This window comes from Rhododendron vialii, chromosome 5a, assembly GCF_030253575.1.
Source record: "Rhododendron vialii isolate Sample 1 chromosome 5a, ASM3025357v1".
In the NCBI taxonomy this organism is placed as follows: domain Eukaryota; kingdom Viridiplantae; phylum Streptophyta; class Magnoliopsida; order Ericales; family Ericaceae; genus Rhododendron; species Rhododendron vialii.
This window is the reverse complement of record NC_080561.1, coordinates 855,181-873,766: the sequence shown is the minus strand read 5'-3', so window position 1 is coordinate 873,766 and position 18,586 is coordinate 855,181. Positions and strand designations below refer to the sequence as shown.

Here is an 18,586-nt window from a genome sequence, read left to right as displayed (position 1 = left end):
ACTGTTGTGTGCGCGTGTTCATATCATGTACATGATTTTAAACGGTTCATTTATAAACAACGGGATAGCTATGTGACACCCCTTTATCAAAGTTGAGTCTTAGAGTTCGATTTTCATTGCGAAGGTCTTCAATTTTCATCGTGAGATTCCATTCCCCACACCTCTTACGTCAGTTCAAGTTTTTTTGCATGCAAATTTCATTCGAATGTAATATACAAGCACAACTAGTGGGAACCATTGAATCAGATTTAAAAAATGATGTTCTACTTATTTCTTACAATCATGTCTGCCAGATACTTAAAGATGAACTCCATTAGTTCAAAAGGAGAAGAGGAAGTACAAACATCATATCATTTTGCGAACACACCCATGATGAAAAGGAACCAATAGAGTGTGTTCGTCAACCAACAGGTAAATGGACACACACAGACACACACACATACGTGCGCGCAGAGAGAGAGAGAGAGAGAGAGAGAGAGAGAGGGGACACCCAGAAATCAATTTGTCATTAAAATAGTTGTGGCTATTCATCACAAAGTACTCCTAGTGCAAAAATGTTCGGATTTAATTACAATCAACCCATGCCAGAACCCCATCAATGGCTGCAAGATAATCCTACAGGACCACTGCATAAGAAAGGAAGAAAAGACGTGCTGGGATTACACTTCCAGTCTTTCAGTTGCATCATTCAAAACACAGTCCGAATCCTTTGAACATTCCTGCTAATCATACCAAATAAAAAGTTTTTAGAGGTGTTTTTTATCCTACTCTCTCTGTCCCTTCCTTTTTTAGAAATCTCAAAAAATTGGCTATATCTCTTTATTTATAATATTTTATATCAAATATGCATCTTGTTTGATAGATCTCAATAAGCTCTTTTATACGAAGTTTTTAAAATCACCTAAAAGATTATAGATTGTAAGATATAATCAATTGAAAAATAGCACGCACTCCCAAAGAGGACCAACAAATTGGGACAGAGGGAGTAACATAAAACGAACAATCAAAGTTCCAGAAAATTAAAGGTCCTAAAGAGAAGATACATTGCTTCCCGTAAACAGCGCGCATCACAATCACAATAGAGTTCAACGTACAGCTGTATGACATACATGTGATGTAAAAGGACTAATCCCAAAAATGGCTGTAACAGGGATAGGAGAACGATATGCACGCTCCACTTTCAACCTTCTCAAGGTGTGTGCGAATCTCAAAGTTTTGTGTATGTAAGCAAATCACTAGATATCAGCATCTACAGTAACCGAAATAATGAAGTAAAGAGACGCATTCAAAGAATCGATACATGAGCTCACCTGGTCTTTTGGCAAGTCGATATGAGATTTGTGAGTGAAAATGGCCTCAACGCGGTCAAACGATGCTTGCAAGCGTCCTGAGTTCATATTGAACAGTGGTTCACCCGTGCCTACAGCCCTATCAAAGACCAAAATCAAATCAATTAGCTGTTACTAAACCAAGAAAGAAACCAATATCTCACCTCTTAACAATTCAATCACCACCAAGTAAGAGTCATTCCTTCAGTCAATAATAAAAGCTCTGTGAGATTGCTCCCCTTTTCACACATTGACTTAAAAAGCACGGACAGCCAACCGGCCTCACATATCTGTGTTTGACAAGCTTAAATTCGGGCTCCACTTTCTTTACTACGTTTTTCCTAATTTGACATGTTAGAACACGTTGAGCACAAGCTGAGGACATGCTAATGATATGTTAGAGACATAATAGGAAATCGTACTGCCATTTCTACAAGTTAGGCCAAAATCAAAAAGGCCATCTATACTGACTTCATGAACGCTTAGATAGTGACAATTGCTTTACATCTTCAACTTACTAACACCATTTGTATGGTTTTATTGCTTTACACCTTCAACTTACAAACAGCATATGCATTCTTTAATTTTTTTCATTTTCAGTAGACACTTCAAACGTTCTTTCATTTGCATACAAATATAAGATACACCTATAACATATATTTGTTTGGCACTCAATGTGTCTCCAACCTGTCCATGTTCCAATTTGGGGAGAAAATGATGTGTTGCATGCCCATGTCCTATGCCTATATATCCATGTTCCTAAGCATATTGAATTTTTGGAAATGCTTGCATCGGAAAACAATCACGTTGGGATATTTATATCTTTATTACTACTGATTGAGTGCAAAAGATGAGGAACTTACCCAGTAATTTCTGGAAAGACATAGTCTGCTCTCCACCCAAACCGCAAATCCACGCCAGGGCACAGCCCAAGTGATGTCTTATTCCGGATCCTAGATACACCATCTCCACCCAAACAAGTAGTAAGCTTCCATTTCCAACCAGTGGCATGGAACTGAAAGCTATGGCCTATGCCAACCTGCACTATTTACATGAAGTACTTACCATTGATACGAGATTCAAAAACATTACGAAGATGTAATATACTATTACCAGCCAATAAACTAGATTACATACTCGGGTAATGATACATGACATGCACTACTGTGCCGTGCATCAGGAGAGAGAGAGAGAGAGAGAGAGAGAGAGACAAACCTGGAGACTTAGAAAGTTTGTAACTGGGATCTTCTTGGAAAGAAGGTGCACATCATGATGTAAAGGCTCGTATATGAACTTCCATTTTCGATCATAGGATAGAGGCTTCAATACCAACTTTGCGTGGCACTCGTTAATTGGCACATTATAGAACTGAACCAGAACCACCAACTTCCATGATTACAATACATTGGATACACGTCTATAAAATAGCTCATAACAGCCTCTATTTGTTGCATAAGAAGAGTTTAACATGTTCTGTGCTGGCGTGTGAGCAGGTCTATACGTCAATTTGGTCCAAACTATAGCACCCAAAAAACACTTAAAAGAGTTGTATTTCCAATTTCTGACATTTTGTCCCCTTCGTGGAAAATTATGCCTGCCAAACACCATAGGTCCATTGGGATATCATGACATATTCCGTTGATTAAACAAGTAATTAAAAGAATCATTAGATTTCAAAAATATTGTTGTTATTCTGCTGGGCTTGCAGAGGGACTATCTGCCTTAAAAGATGGCACTTCCAACGTTAATTCCGTGCTCATACCCGTACTATGCCCCTTGACATGGGTACCCCATGGTTACTGCAAGTTTCTACATTTGGAACATCAATGCAAATTCTGAACCATTGTGCCTTGACCTGGGTATCTTATACATGCCGTAAGTTTCTAATGCGATATGGCAGGTGGCAGGTCCGTGACTCAATGTCCAACTGACTAATGACAATTCATTCTCAAGTGCTACTTATATGACATAAAAACAAGGCGCTCATATTGATTGTTGTCAGAGTCCAAACAAGGGGTTTAGTGAATGGTAGCAGACAGACACTATAGACCAAATATTTTAAACAAAAAAAGTTGAAAATTAGTTGTACTTATTGATATAGTATGTAACCTATGAAGATGGAAAGAATAGCAGCTTTCACACAACTTAGGCTCTTATCCAACAGATGATTCAGATCTACTAGTTATGTCGTTACTATCTTTAGGAAAGAAACTTAATGCTCCCTCCCCATTCCCACTTTGTTTGTTCATCTTTCCATTTTGTGATGCCCCAAAGTGTTTATCCTCTTTGACAAGTCAAAGCATAAAAATTGTAGTGTTCCAAAACTAACCCTTACGAAAAATCCTGATAAATAGCTTCAAATTGGGGATACAGGGACAATGTTGAAAATCTACACCTTTAATTTAATTTGAGCACAGTAAATGCATGTCCCCTTTAAAAATTGAACCTCCCAAACAATATGAATGAAACAGGACGAGGGAGCATATCATGTAAACCTTCTCACAAACAAGAGCGGAAGAGAAATCATTGTGAACTCAACCAGTCGATTTCAGATTCAACCATAACTAAAAACTTCTCTCTTTTTGGCTGGCTATATCGGGCAAGTGGATTCAAGCCCCATACACCAGAACTAAGGGACCAATGAGGAGAATTCAGCACATGAGAACTAGTCGATCGAGTGCAATCCTACCCTTGATCAATTAAGTAATGTGACGGCCATTTTTAGAGAGGAGTACAAAGGTTTTTCCTAAAATTGGTTTATAGCCTTGTTCATGTATTGGGCCTTTTTGCTATTGGCCTTCTTTTGTAGATGGGTAGCATCCCCTTCATACCTTTACTATATATTACTAGTTTGACTCGGTTGGTTTGGTTTGGTTGTTATCCCATTGTTACTGAAAAACTATTTCATCCCCATAGTACAGAAGTAATCAATAATCAAAGGAAGTATTAACATTATTTTCATTAGGAAGGGTGGAAAGACAGCAGATTTCATTCAGCTCAGGTGCTCAGCCAACAATCTAGCAGTCAATAAACAAACAAAGCACGGATAAAATTAAGCACTCAAAAGTTCGAATTCAGAACAACTCACAGAAACATAGATAGAGAAATATACCTCCATATTGAGACCAACCCGAAACCCCTCGATTTCTTTCCGGAACTTGAGAAACAACTCCGACGGCATTAAATTGATGTTGTACAGTTCATCCCACGATTTGGGTTCTTCCCCACTCGTACCCGTATCCATTTTCCACCGAACTAAACTCAAACTACAAAGTCCAGTCAAACCATCGTGTTTACTTCTTCTGGGTCATTAAAAACCAAACCCAATCACCCAATTTTGGACCAACCCACATCAAAGTTCACATTTTGAAACAATTAAAGAATACCTTAGACGTCAAACGATAAATCTCGAAACTAAACATCATCAGTATTGTAAAGATTGTGCCTTTTTCAAGTGCGCGTGTGGCAAGAAATAATTAGAGAAATATAAATATCGTTCTTCATACCTTTTACAGCAAAGAATGTTGTCTATGTTCTGTGCTTGTTACCTTCACGAAGGAGAGAGACGAAGAGAGGGGTTACAGCGTTGCACCGTTGTGAACTTTGGAGGGCCTCGGCAGTCGGCAATGGCTTGGCTAGTTTTCCTAAACTGCTCCTGGTACTTTCGAAGAATATCAGTAATGCCCCCAGCCCAAACACATTTTTGTTTTACGGGAAGGGAAGGAAGAAAAATTGTTGGTTCACGGGTGTTCCAGTTTACTTTCTTATTTTAAAAGTTTTTTACTTTTTGGAGAAACTGGAACACCCCCTGATTAGTTATAAAATTAAGACAAATATAAAAGAAACACGCATGAAAGTAAACAAAATATTGAACACAATAGGTATATGATATATTTCTTCAAGAACTATCATATTCTCATGACTTTTTGTTTCTTTTCTTTCTCTTATTTCCGTTTGCTCTGAAAGTGTACCAACTCAATGGTATTGTTTCACAATTTTTTAGGCAAAACAATACCGAAAGCAATAACTACAATCACTATGCCAACCATAATCAACATATGGATGATTTTTTTTCCATTCTTTGGTTAGACATGCACTTGACTTCATATATAACAGGTTGAACATTTTTAGGTCCATCATTTTCTACATTAAAATTTGGAACTTGTGGAAGAGAAGAAAATAGAAGAGAAAATAATTAAGGAAAAGATGGGAAAATGTAAAGAAGATTCTTCTATGCTCGACGCTTGATTTTCTATAAGTTCAAACAAACCAAAGAGTTCAGTTTGTGAGTTTTCAGGTTGAAGAATTTAACATGAGTGGCGGTTTAAATTAGGTTATAGGAGCACCAACATTACTCCAAGAGAGCCTACTGCCATAACTTGCCTAATCAGTAGGTTGATAAATATAGAACACATTCTACATTCAAGTTTGATTGCTAACTCACGATATGCTAGTAATACATTTCATATTCCAGTATTGTTTTAGCTAATGCAATGCTAATTGGGCAAGTAGACATCCCTTTAAGGATTATATAGCTTGGGGGGAATTATCCAATTGGATATACAAGAGTGACATAGATACATGTGATGTATATTTTCTCCATCTTCTAAGCCGTATGTGAGTCACATTAAACACTTATTGTCCAAAGTAATGATTTGTGCCGCAAAGTATTGATACGAACAATCTTGTGTGGTAGTTTAGTGTAGTTTTTTTTTTTTTTTTTTATCGCCTTTATGGAGAATTCACAAATCGAAATTGACGTGGCCGCTAGCTGTGGGCACGCGCCCCGGAAATTCTATTTGTAAAATCGGGCGCGGCCCCTTTTGTTGGAAAAGCGCGGCGAAACGCCTCGATTCAGAGTCGCCACTCGGGTTTTAGCGGTGAAAACACCCAAGGAACCGAACTCGAAAACGTTTGCCACGTTTGTTTAATTTTTGAAAAGGCTTGTAGACTGGACCGTCGTCACCTTCGATATCTGAGGTTCGGGGGCCAGGTTACGAGAGGGGAAGGGTCTTATGGCACCCCTCTCGCCCAATCCGGAGATTGGTCTCTACTCGGGCATTTTGTAAAAGCGCTTGCATTTCTCTCTCATTTGATCATTTTTTAGCCAGTTAGGGCGGGGGAACAGATAATGGGGATTAAAGCATTATAACAAGTTGTTATTTATGTGACAAAATGTTTATGAATGGCTTGATTGCAATGCTAAATATAGATTGAGAACAAGCACTGAGCAAACTGGACAAATTGTAGTACGCTGCCCCGCAGGGGCGTGAGCAAGTTCTACCAGCATGCACTGGCCGAGCCACTGCATGTTGATTTGACTTGCGCAAGCCACAGGGAGACTGGCGTACTCCACTCATCTAGTTTCACAGTCCTCGTTTGCAACCCACTGGGCTCTGGAAAAGGACCAGCGCACACCCAGAACAAACCATGCAGTTAAATAAACAGGATATATATATTTACAGACAGATGAGACGGCTTAAAGCCATGAAAATAGAAAAGAAACCCCCTAACAGAGTGGGGACAGGAAGGAGGCCAAGATTAAGCTAAGATGCAAGGGCCAGCCACTGGATCCTAGCTTTAACTGCCGTACGCCAGTCATGGACTGCCGTACGCACGTTTGACCCTAATCCAGTGCTTGGTTTTTGCATCATCTGGGCTCTGGAACATGACCAGAAGGATCCCAGAGGCCTTTTGAATAAATAAAGAGTAAGCAATAACCTTTACGTCTAAACAGTTCTAAGCATACAGAAAGCAACAAACTGGTTGTTTAGCATGCAAGGGTGATTGACAGAAAGATAAAACAAAAGGATTGACGATCCATGATCCCCACGCCAGTTGCGCTCGTACTGCCATGACTGGCGTGCGGCATGTAGAAACTAGCGTGCGCCAAGTATCATCGCATACGATTGTTGTATTTTTACCAGTTCAAGGCCAGGACTAGTATTGTTTACCAGCTTAGGCCTTGTTGGTTCCCCTCAGGGGTCGAAGACAGAAAGGAATGCAAAGGTGGTATACCTTTTGGGTGTTGAAGTTCGTAGGTGATTTAGAGCCTAGAGGTTGAAGATGGATGTTGTATGGTGACTGGATATCAGTGGAGGTATATGGAAGTGAGCTTCTTTCCTTTCTCTTTCAATGGAAGAAGAGGAGAGAAAGAGCAAGAAGAGAGAAGAGGGGTGCTTTTGCTTCTTGATGATGCTAACCCTTTGTGAACTTGGTAACCCTTTGCAAGAGTGTGAGAGGGGAGTATATATAGAGGGGGAGTGACTGAGATCAGTTTGATCTAGGGCCTTGTTTGGCTGGTTAGAGGAGGAAGGGAGCCTCCCATGCATTAAATGCATGTGACTTGCCTTGATGGGGGTTGTAGGAAAGAGAGGGAACGGGCCTGGACGATATAATCATCAGGGGCTACTGTGGCCGACGTCAGGGTGGCACAAAAGTCCCGCCCAAGTGGCTGAATCAAGTTGATTTGACTGGAATTGACTGGCGTGCGCCACATATGAACCTACGTGCGCCAATTATAACTGGGTCAACGGTCGATGACCGACACATGGCAGATGACTGGCGTGCGCCAAGAGATCAATAGCGTAAGTCAGTTTGGGTTTTGCTGGGGCTGTTTGGCTCTGGTTTTGAAGGGTTTGAAAGAGGTTCGGGACGCTCAAAGCTCAAACACCATCGTCATCCTCAGACTGCTTTCGACCAAAATCATCATTGGGGAAATAAAATATTGACAAAGAACGTTATCTGGACAGTTCAGAATGGGGTGTCTACACTAGCTATTCATAATACATCAAGAGGGTATTTATTTGCAAAGTAGTAGGACCATTGGCATACCTTTTCAGCACAAATATTGTATCAATGTCCAATTCAGAATATATATATATATATATATATATATATATATATATATATATATATATATATATATATATATATATTATTGTATGAATGTTTGTTGACACAATCAATGGTATTTCTATTATTATGCGCCACCACAAAATATATCTATTATACTTACACCGCGGCAAACATATATGCCCTGAGTTGGTGTTGCACAATCTTTAAAGGAAGGGCCATTGAATGATAAATCTGCAATTTCGACTCATTCAAGTAAAAGTCTTGAAATCTATATCTAGATTTGATGTAAGCCTACGAAGGGATACGAGAAAGTAGTCTCAAAATCCCAACTTCTTCAAACCAGGACAAATGAAACGTGACTTTCAAAGACAAAAAATTGAAAACAACAAATGTGTTAGGTACCGTCAGTTTCAATTCGACATTTTACCAGTTAAATTGTGTTCAGCACTTAGTAGAAAAAAACATAAGGCGCACACTACTGAACATTAGTACAACTTCAACATTAAAATTCATATAACAAGTTCATCTAGATCTTCTTATTTTTTTGATAGTCCCATCCCTGCTACAACATAGAGTCCTAGCCATGGACTTCCATAGTTTTCAAAATGGGAACATTAGTACTTCAGCTACAAACAGAGGACATTTATGAAACCATATAACGTTACGCACTCCGAGGATAGGAACTGCCTATCACACCAGGTCGCAGCAGCAGCGGAGGGGGTAGCAGGGCACGGTGTTTGGGTACAAACTTTCGCATCCACACGTGCTTCCCATTGATAGTGAACTTGACTTTCCCCTCGCCTTTGAGGATCAGATCGATGAAGGAGGGGGAATAGAACACAATTCTACTGAACAAGGACTGTTCGCCCACTTGCACTTCTTGCATGTAGAGAGACTCAATGCAATCCCCATAGATCTGAGTGAAGAACTCCCTGATCTCCCTTTCACCCACAGGATAACCCTTGGAAAAGGTGACAAACATGGTCCTATCATCCGGGTGGACCACTGTCACCTCGTGTGGTGGTTTAGCCCTTATCTCAAATTCGCCAATTCTCAAGCGATCGAACCCCGGTTGAACCAGGCTTGACACGAGCATCTGTGTTTCAGCCAAATTCTGGGCAGAATTTCTCTCCATGGCTTCATGCATAATGTCTGACAAAGCCCTAACACAAACTTCGGTTATCGTCTTTGTAATGCCTTGAATTGCAGTGAGGCGGTTTTCATGGAAGTATTGGAGAGTGATTTCATTGCTCATCAGGTTTTGGGTGAGGGGGATATCGTTTGAGTCAGACAAGATAAGGAAGGGGTTTGCAGTGAGACAATTGAGGCATGTGACTGCCTCATCAGCAAGTTCATTTATGAGAATGAGGGGTAGGGACAGAATCCTTTTGATGATCCTGGTGAAGCAGCTAGATCGCTCCAACCAGAGCCACAAGGCCATAACGCGCATGGATTCCACAGGGTCACGATAGAGGTCTTTTGTGAGGTGGGTGTAGAGCCTCCTGTCTATGTTGTGAAAAAGCTTGAATTCTTCAGAGGTAATGAATATTGTTGTAGTAGCCATCATGACAAGAAGCATATTCGCGAACATACCCCCAGATGTAGAGAGAAAGCCAGAAGGTATTAGAAAACCTGCTCACACAAGCTAAAAATCAGATCAAGTAGATTAACCCAGAGTTGGTCAAGATCAGAAGAGAAAACAATGAGACGAGTCAAAGTAAATGACGAAAAACACAACAGGGTGAATCCCTGCGTTGCCAAAAGGTGTCATAAGAACTAAAAGCTATTGAAATTAAAAATAAAAGCAAGAAGCCCATCACATTTTAGCAACTGAGATCTAGCAAGAATTTTTCGAGTGGTAGACGGGAGTGTGCCTTTATGACTTGTAACTATTGTCTGTCGGCACAAAATGAAGGGGGCAAAACCAGACCTCAGAACTGTTGGGGAAAGCAAGTCTGGCTACGTGGGAGTGGCCATCTGCTGGATATAGCCCTCGAAATCTCAAAGGGGGCTGCAAAAAATTAGTGAAAAACATCTATGGAAACCCAAATTAACCTGAAGACCTATCCTGTTTCTTCAATCAATTTTAGCAGTCATGGATTTCAATGTCAGATTACATATAAACATGACAATGAGAAGATAAAACTCTGATGTACCAACAAATTAAGAAGAGACCTGAGGACAGCTCCCTTGACAAACTTGCAGAGACATAGTAAAAAACCTCTTGCAGCCACAACCAGAACTCACCACCCCACTTCAATTTATAGCAATTCGACAAATCTACGCAAGCTAATTACACGAGTAAATGTCAGGAGGTTGTTCTTATCGAAGTCCTCTCTATGAAACAAAGTCATTATTGCATTGGAATCTTTTTAAGAAAGAAATCCTACCAGGGAAGGTGGTAATTAATGTTTTGAATGTGATTATAGCAATCCCTATTGGACTCATTCATACATCTACCGTTTCTGACAGTATGAGTATCTGGCTAAAGGAAATTTTTACACTTGTAAAACATGACGAGAGGGCAAAGGAATCGAAAAAGCCCGAATGGTTGTCTACTTGCAACACCTTTTTCTTTTGCAATGCTAGGCTAATTACAACTGGTCAATAAAAGTTGTAACGCTCGTCCTGGTTCAAAGTTCACAACTCACTTTTCCCTTCAATCTGAAACTAAGCGGGAGTTAACTGGGCTATAGAATCAATGGTGAAAAATACACCTGATTTAGAGCAATACTTCATAGCGCAATCTAGATGGTAATCTTCTAGCTTGTGTGATAAATTTCAAGTTGAAAAAGATGAAGCAAAAATAAGAAATCATAAAGTTCTGAGCTAACATATCGACACATATACTATGTCTTGCATTTCAGTATAACTAATATTTTTCCGCTTTCATTGCAAGAATCAGCCATAAATTCGTAGTTTCCCACTCCAGTGCTAATTTGAAAAAATAATTTCATTTGCTGTCCTGTAAGAAAGGCAGAATCTGTGTCGGAATGTTTTAAGTTAATGTAAGCTTTTGTCAGCGCCCAATCTGGTAAATCTTATTCTGATATCTGCGATATTACCGCCAAATTGGAATCCTAGTAACGCTATTTTTACTACTAATGCAACATTAAATACAGTAAAAGGTTTCAAAAGTTTGTCGTTATAAAACCGGTACTTATCCGGATTCCAAACCGTTTTTGGTTGGTGCAAGCTTTTGTCGGCACCCAATCTTCTGGATCGGTTAGTGTTATACGCAAATTTAGCCAAATGATTGGAATCTTAATAACGGACCTAACTATTAATACAACATATATATTAAAGGATTCAAAAGTTCGTTATTGCAAAAGCGATAATTGTCCGGATTCTAATTTTGTCGTTATGATAAACGACAATGGGATTGTAATGGGATTCGGTGTGCTTTCTTTCCTTCTCTTTTTCCTGCATATTTTCCTACATCATCAGAATGGGCTACCCAGTGTCACTAAGGAGCATAGATACGGACACGTGGACACAGTATTTCTCCAAAAATTAGGACATGGAGATGTTGGGGATATGTTGAATTAAATATTTTTTATCTCACAATTATAGTATATTTTTTCAAAAGAAAATTTGAATATTTCCTATACTATACCTCTCTTAATTTTTATTTTATATTTGATCGCAAATACTAAATTTGCCAATAAAAATAAATAAAACAAGCGAAAAAGAAATACTCAACATTCAAATTTCAGAACCAACCCTTTAGTTATAGATGTTGGGCTGCTATTCCCTTTATAACAGTTTATTCTTAAATAGGCCCAGCTATATATTATATGATGATTGGGCTTTGTCCGTGCCACTTCACAATCTTATAAAAATGGGCTGACCTCTTTATCTATATACATCAGGGCCATTTCACAACCCAAGAGAGGTATAATAAGATAAAACCATAGATGTTGGTTAACAGTTTCTGCTATACATTCGAAGGGGCACATCGGTTCAGCAGTGGCCAGAAACACTCGCCTCTTTGATACGACTTTCCATCTCCTCCCTTTCTTTCTCCTCCTCCTCCTCCTCTTCTTTTTTTTGCATCCCAAACCATAAGAAACACTCACCGAAAAAGTTAGCAAAGGCTTCTCCTGTACACCTTGTCCAACCACAAGTTTCTGGCGGGTCCCTCTCATGTAATCAACCACATGCTGGACACGTGTCTGGGATGCGCCCGGCCGTGTCCCAAATGTCTGGGACACAGGTATGTAAGTCTTGAGAGCGTATCGGTGCTTCTTAGTAACATGGCAACTCAAACAATGAATGAGACGAATGAAACAAGCCTACTGAATTATAACATATACATGTTTGAATTAAAAACTGAGTAGGCATTTCAAGTTGCAAAGTTATTGCTAATTTTATGTGAAAGCATAAATTCTCATGGAGCATGGTCAAGAGGATACAAACCTGAGCCAGAACATGCTTGACTCCACATCATAGCTAGCCGGATCAATACCAATCAAGAAAGCATTCTAGAATATTCAACAAGCTACATTCGTGAGACAAGTCCAGTTTCACCTCAGGAAGCTTCTGAAATGCTTCTGAATCGCTCTTAACCACCTTAAACTGCGTTGTTCCTGCATCCTTCTGGAAAGGAGTCCAAACGATAGCCCTAGTTATATTTCTTTGAAACCTGAATATAAGATATCACAGCAGGCCTTATGGCTCCAATCACCACTAAACTTCAAGAGAGTAATCATATGCTTCCTAGAAGACCGATAATCAGTCCTGAAAAGGCACCCAACGTGGTTTCTATTTATTGCAGCTTAGTGATGTTGCGTCACAACCTGTGTCTGAGATCACTGCAATTCCAAGGAAGCAAGTTATGGCTGGTTGTGTTCAACGAAGATAAAATAGCACTGGAGAAGTTGTCTGCAACCTGTACCACTCTAACATGACGACCATGGAACAAGACTACTAGAGTCCCACTTTCTCTAATCGCTTCTCCATGTCCAAGAGGACTAATGTCCCTTGCAAAGGAATACACTAGAAAATACCAGTCAACATGATTTCCATGGAACTTGAAGACCACATCTGAAAGAATCCACCATCTCTCTTAATCCCTTCAACTTCAACAAGGTACAGGACAGATTTGCTGAGCAGTCATAACCAAGCTTGGAAAGAATTCCCAAACGGACTACCTTGTACCACTCAACAGGATCTCTATGAAACAATACTACTACATTTATCCTGCCATTGTGTCTCTCCAATCACTTAAACTTTGTACCGGCCAGTTGTCTCAAGACGAATAAATAAAGAATTGAGTTTTTAACAATACCATAACCATTGATGCTGAGGTGATCTTTCTCTAGTCGGGCAGGAGAAGATAGACGGCACAGGTAACCCGCATTGAGTTTGTTTAACCACCCACAGAGAGGACTCAAAAGCGGTTCAAGAAAATGGGCAACCAATTGATAGATACCACATCTTCTAAACCTTTTGCCTGCAAACCATTTGGTTGCAGTAGTTGCAAACCATAAAGCAAACACTTACGATGGCAGGACTGGTAGAATGCATCAACACTCATTGACGGGATTTAAACAAAAATGCAAGACATCCATGCTATGAAGGTAAAGAAAAGGCAGGATTTAAACAATACTGCTGCCATTATATTCTGAAAAATGCCGTGGCATTGTTTGCTTAAACTAGTACACTGGGGCGAACCACAAGATCAAACCCGGAGAACATATTCAAAGCATACAAACACCATGAACATCTTCCAAACTTCACATTCATAGATCCAGAGAGTAATGTTAGACTTCACGGGACTTCGTCCTTAACTCCACTAATAATTTCTATACCAGTGATACAGGGAGTTGTAGCAGCAGCACACTGCAGATCAGACAGAGAGAAAGACCGCCAGGGAGATAAATTCCGTTGAGGAGACGACGTCAATGATTCATTGCAGGGTGATCTTCTACCATGTGGGTGCAGAGGAGGCCGACAAAGAATGGGTGGTGGTGAGCTCAATTTGGAGTTTTCACTGTTGCTCTTGCTCTCATAGCCGCTCAGACTTGCCGCCAGAGCCAAAGTACTTCTGGAACTGGCAGATCTCTTTGACATACCGACACTGCTACTTTTCGGTGGATAATGGCAATTCTTGTCCCATAAAGTACTGTGAGCAAGTAAATTCTTGCGTTTCCTTGTGTAAGCATCTTCAGGCTTCACAATTTCTTTAATAGAGGAACAAGAGACGGCATCACCCAGACTAGTAAAGGACTTTGACTTGCCACCATAGAATTTGGATATTCCTCTCCTGAAAAGTTCAAACCGCATATTAGGAATACTTCATGCAAATAAAAGAAAAAGTACAGCACATGAGAAAGATAAAGGAAAAAAAATAGTGATATCTAAAGCTGGTTAAATTAACATAATTCTAAAGGGTGTCAAAATGTGAATACAAATTTCCTTCCTCTGAGACAGTGAGACCTGAACCAAATCAAATCCGGAATTGTCAAGATTTGGTAGTAATTTTCAAAATACAAAGAAAAAATACACCAATGCATTGGCATATCAAAGATATCCAATAAATATTGGAAAGTTGGGTCTAAGAAATATCAAGAAGTTTGTTTTGAACAACGATCACATATCTAACAGGTAAGATACTTGTTTCGGTGGCGAGAGCTATGGGTCTGTGCCTCCAATCTCCACCGTTGTCTGTGAATCTATCTTATTACGCCACGATTTGTTAATAACAAGAAGTTGGAAAAAATTACACATGCACGACAATTTTTTACTCAACAAGATTTATAGCTCTTAGTGATATTAATTAATCTTCGAAAACTACAAAATTATCAAGCATGTTGAGTGCATCTGATTGGGCTGTATCCTACTAACACATGTTTTCCCCACAAAAATGGCAATAGATAATTCAGGAGTAATATTTGAATTTAATTCACTCGATTCAATAGTAGGTTCAATCACTAGGTATTTCCGATCGTCACGGTTTGAAGAAAAGAGGGAAAAAAAAAAAGGGACTTAGAACCTGGTATGGGACTACAAAACTAGGATTTTATGCAATGTTTCCCAACTTATAATCCCTTAAGAACCAATAGATGAGATTATATCTTCGAGGGATCTGAAAAAGGTCATCGAGGCTTGCGGCTCTTGCCTCGCGTTGGTGGGAGGCGCACAACCCAAGCACCTCAGGTGCACATCAAGAACTGCGCCTCACCTCGCCTTGCCCGCAGAGCCTAATCAGGCGAGGCACATGCCTTTTAAAATATTGATCAACTGTATCCAAATACTAATTTGCCACCCTCCTATCGCTTTTCCATGAATCATGTCCAAAATCACGCATTGTACGATTGTAACTACAATAGTGGTTAGAATAGACATAACGTCCTTTTTGTTTGAGAAAAAGGTGAATGATTTTCTCAATGCTCCATTTATCGGTCAGAGGTGCTTCATTAAACTCTTAAGTCTTAATACGTAACAATTAGTCACCAGTTACCTACCTTTGGTATATAGACCCCGATATACCAATCTTGGTGCCATACTGATAAAGCGCACTCATAGCTAAACTAGAACAAGAAAAAGGGAGCCCATGTGCAACAAGTTCACTACAACTGAGGTATTGTTTGTACAAGGGGAAAAAAAGAGAGGGCACTTTGGAGCAAACCAACGTTTTTAAAATTTTAATTCCCCGCACAATAAATTGACACTGGACCAGCACTAGTTAAAGCCATTTTATGTCCTTTGTCTGCATAAGAACAAACAATGCAATCCACAAATCAACCTAGCAGAAAAACCTAAAGAGTAACACCATGTAAATGAGAACTCACAAAAGTCTATCATGGAACTCATGCAATGGTTCAAAAGTAGCTCGACAAAAAAAATGGGAAAAGAATATCTCTGACGTAGAAAGCGGGACCAATTTAGCACGTCATAAACAGCACAATCAGCCTTTTCATTACTTCAGGGTAAGCATCTGCAATGTCTTTGGTCGTTGCAAAAACACAATTTTCCACTTCCTTTGAAAGAAAATAAATAAACATCAAATCCCATGGTTTTTTTTTTCTTTTTTGGATTTCACGGAGGTGGAAAAGCTTGCCTGAAGGAGGTACACATACTCCTATACTGAAGCTTTAAACTTGAAAGCACGTTCTCAGGTTTCAGGCAATGAGACAACAAAACCATTAAATAAGAGCATGCTCGCCCTCTCTCTTGAAGGAGACACCAAAATCTGACAGTTGAGCAATTGTGTGGTTCTTAAGCCGTCTTTGATATGTCACCTTATGATTGGTTATCACAAAGCAGTTATCTATTCAATTAACAATCATGCAGTGCCATCAGCATGCAATCTAAATTGTCGTACACATTGTTGTGCTAGTAGACTTTCTCAACATTGACCGCTCATGGGGTTGTTCATCCAATTCCAAGTCTACGGCTAATCAAACGAGCCTTTAAGGTAAATTACGTCCAAAACATAATCCAATCAATAACCTAAAGATGTTTCCCATTACACAACCTTTTTCATCAACTCAATGCAATTGTTCATGAACACGGAGAACCCAAAGTAATTCATTATCTTAGTAAATTGGTCGTAACTCCATTCTCTTCAACTAGCAACCAATTCATCAAAAAAAAGATCCCATGCAAACCAATTAATCATGTGCCTCAAAGCTTAGTCACATAATCCCTCAGCAGGACCCTCCGCTCCCGCTCTTAATATTAGCTCTGCATCTGCGCTCTCAATCGCGAATGTTAGTATTTTGTGACGTTTTTGAAGCTGCTTTAAGTTTAACCCTCACGCTCCCGATCACGCACGGGAACTATATATAACTAGTTAGCTTCGAAGGGAATATAAAAGTAAACCCTAAAACATCAAATGGAAAAGATACATACTTGATAGGCAAACCTTCCTCCAGAGCATCCAAAGTATCCAACGGTCCTTTACACGAGCTCTGAACCTCGCCGTCGCCGAAATCACCATCGCCGTCCGACGTGTCACTATCCCTCCCGATCGACGACGAGCTGCTCGAATCCACCGCCACCTCTTCCTCCAATTCCACCGCCGAGGGTTCTTCCTCCGTCAATAGCCGATCGCCGGAGAAGATACCGGCGACCGGCATTCCAGATTCCGGCGAGTCAAATGGCGATCCGAAAGACATGCCGTGGCAGAACCCTGGCCGTTCGATCCGGTTACTATCCAAGGCGATAGACATCCGTCTGTCTAGAAGGTAAATTAAAGCATAGGGACAAAAACATCAAGGTTTACTTGAATACGCAGATGAATTATCGATACAGACAGAAAATCTAGAGAGAGAGAGAGAGAGTTATCGCAAAGACAAAAAAGAGATAAAGTTGGGGAAGATGATAGGAGGTCCAGGGTCCTTATCCTCATCCATTGACGGTTGAAATATTGCGAGTGGGATAAATAAACAAGATTATCTTTGTTTATGAGTGTTTTAAGATAAATCAAAATTACTTATGGCTTTGGAATGGATAATCTGCATCGGGTTCCGCGACAGCTAGGCCTCGTTTGGATACAGATTATTAGTGAATGATGATGTTAATTTTCGCGCCGGCTAAAATATATATATTATAATCAAATATTCGGCTCTGAATCATTGGAACTTTCACTCATTTACGAGTTAGATCTCCAGAATATTCTAGAGTTATATCCAAGATAAAATTGACAAAATCGATTTTGAAAAAGTACGTTGAATTAATCTATAGCTGCGACAATTGGGCCTCGTCTAGATGTGTAACAAACTAGTGAAATCATGTAGTTAATTCTCATTTTGTTATAACCAAGTGTCTAAATGTCCATCTCAAAAGATTCAAACTTTGACTCATTTACGAATTAGATCTTCAAAATATTCTAGATTTTTATCCAAGATAAAATCGACAAAATGGACTTTGACTCATTTTAACTGTCGTGGGTTCTGCAACAGCTAACTCTCGTCTGAATATCAGGATATGTAGCGAATAATGTTAATTCTCATGCCGGTTAAAATCTCTTTTGTTATAACCAGTTGTCTGGCTAAAATGTCATTAAATAATTGAAACTTTGGACCACTAAGATCTCTGGAATATTCTGGAATTTTACACAAGATTAGATTTGCAAAATCAACTTTGAAAAAGGTATGTGGAATCAATGGTGGAAGCAGAATGAATATCAAAATACTCCACCATTGGAATATGTTTCTGAGAAACGAATATTATTTTAAACAAGTCTACATCATTAACATCAATTTTATTGCACAAAATATGTAAACGACATATGACTCTTTCTAAGTTTATATATAAAACGAAACCTATAATCTCCGGTAAACTAATATAAAAAAACCTATGACATGTTATTTACAATAATATAGTTTGCAACAACAGAAAATATTGGCCCGTTCAAATTGACTAATCAAACCAATCTCAAGCTATCTTAT

General features: G+C 39.4%; 3 protein-coding genes across 10 annotated transcripts; all 3 read right to left on the bottom strand.

Annotated features, from left to right (window-relative positions):
* Positions 1-483: 483 nt before the first annotated feature.
* LOC131325329 (uncharacterized) lies at positions 484-5,003 on the bottom strand. Of its 7 annotated transcripts, none has more exons than XM_058357524.1 (6): positions 4,835-4,996; positions 4,441-4,630; positions 2,544-2,696; positions 2,192-2,367; positions 1,311-1,428; positions 484-626 (listed from the first exon to the last, which is right to left on the bottom strand). In XM_058357524.1, the coding sequence occupies exons 2-6, from the start codon at positions 4,570-4,572 to the stop codon at positions 531-533; spliced, it is 675 nt and encodes a 224-aa protein (XP_058213507.1). In that variant the 5' UTR covers positions 4,573-4,630; positions 4,835-4,996; the 3' UTR covers positions 484-530. The 7 variants fall into 7 exon arrangements, 6 of the variants coding, with proteins under 6 accessions (XP_058213507.1, XP_058213506.1, XP_058213509.1 ...); XM_058357523.1 differs by having other exon boundaries at positions 4,441-4,594; positions 4,835-4,995; XM_058357526.1 differs by having other exon boundaries at positions 484-722; positions 4,441-4,594; positions 4,835-4,994.
* A 3,631-nt stretch (positions 5,004-8,634) lies between these two features.
* Positions 8,635-13,629, bottom strand: LOC131325327 (uncharacterized). 2 transcript variants are annotated; one of them, XM_058357520.1, is made up of 2 exons: positions 12,606-13,629; positions 8,635-9,818 (listed from the first exon to the last, which is right to left on the bottom strand). In XM_058357520.1, the coding sequence occupies exons 1-2, from the start codon at positions 12,634-12,636 to the stop codon at positions 8,848-8,850; spliced, it is 1,002 nt and encodes a 333-aa protein (XP_058213503.1). In that variant the 5' UTR covers positions 12,637-13,629; the 3' UTR covers positions 8,635-8,847. The 2 variants fall into 2 exon arrangements, with proteins under 2 accessions (XP_058213503.1, XP_058213504.1); XM_058357521.1 differs by having other exon boundaries at positions 12,717-13,629.
* Positions 13,630-13,785: 156 nt separating this feature from the next.
* Positions 13,786-17,608, bottom strand: LOC131325328 (protein OXIDATIVE STRESS 3 LIKE 1-like). Its single transcript, XM_058357522.1, has 2 exons — positions 17,046-17,608; positions 13,786-14,454 (listed from the first exon to the last, which is right to left on the bottom strand). The coding sequence occupies exons 1-2, from the start codon at positions 17,363-17,365 to the stop codon at positions 13,959-13,961; spliced, it is 816 nt and encodes a 271-aa protein (XP_058213505.1). The 5' UTR covers positions 17,366-17,608; the 3' UTR covers positions 13,786-13,958.
* Between the last annotated feature and the right edge of the window lie 978 nt (positions 17,609-18,586).

What these genes read in the sequence shown, in the direction of transcription:
- LOC131325328 (XM_058357522.1), bottom strand. Translation starts at nt 17,365, where the DNA reads ATGTCTATCGCCTTGGATAGTAACCGGATCGAACGGCCAGGGTTCTGC. An exon ending in GAGGAAGGTTTGCCTATCAA is followed by an intron (nt 14,455 to 17,045) that starts GTATGTATCTTT and finishes TGAACTTTTCAG; the next exon opens with GAGAGGAATATCCAAATTCT.
- LOC131325329 (XM_058357524.1), bottom strand. Translation starts at nt 4,572, where the DNA reads ATGGATACGGGTACGAGTGGGGAAGAACCCAAATCGTGGGATGAACTG. An exon ending in GGGTTGGTCTCAATATGGAG is followed by an intron (nt 2,697 to 4,440) that starts GTATATTTCTCT and finishes GTTCTGGTTCAG; the next exon opens with TTCTATAATGTGCCAATTAA. An exon ending in CAAACTTTCTAAGTCTCCAG is followed by an intron (nt 2,368 to 2,543) that starts GTTTGTCTCTCT and finishes TAAATAGTGCAG; the next exon opens with GTTGGCATAGGCCATAGCTT.
- LOC131325327 (XM_058357520.1), bottom strand. Translation starts at nt 12,636, where the DNA reads ATGATGTGGAGTCAAGCATGTTCTGGCTCAG. An exon ending in TCAAGCATGTTCTGGCTCAG is followed by an intron (nt 9,819 to 12,605) that starts GTTTGTATCCTC and finishes TTGTGTGAGCAG; the next exon opens with GTTTTCTAATACCTTCTGGC.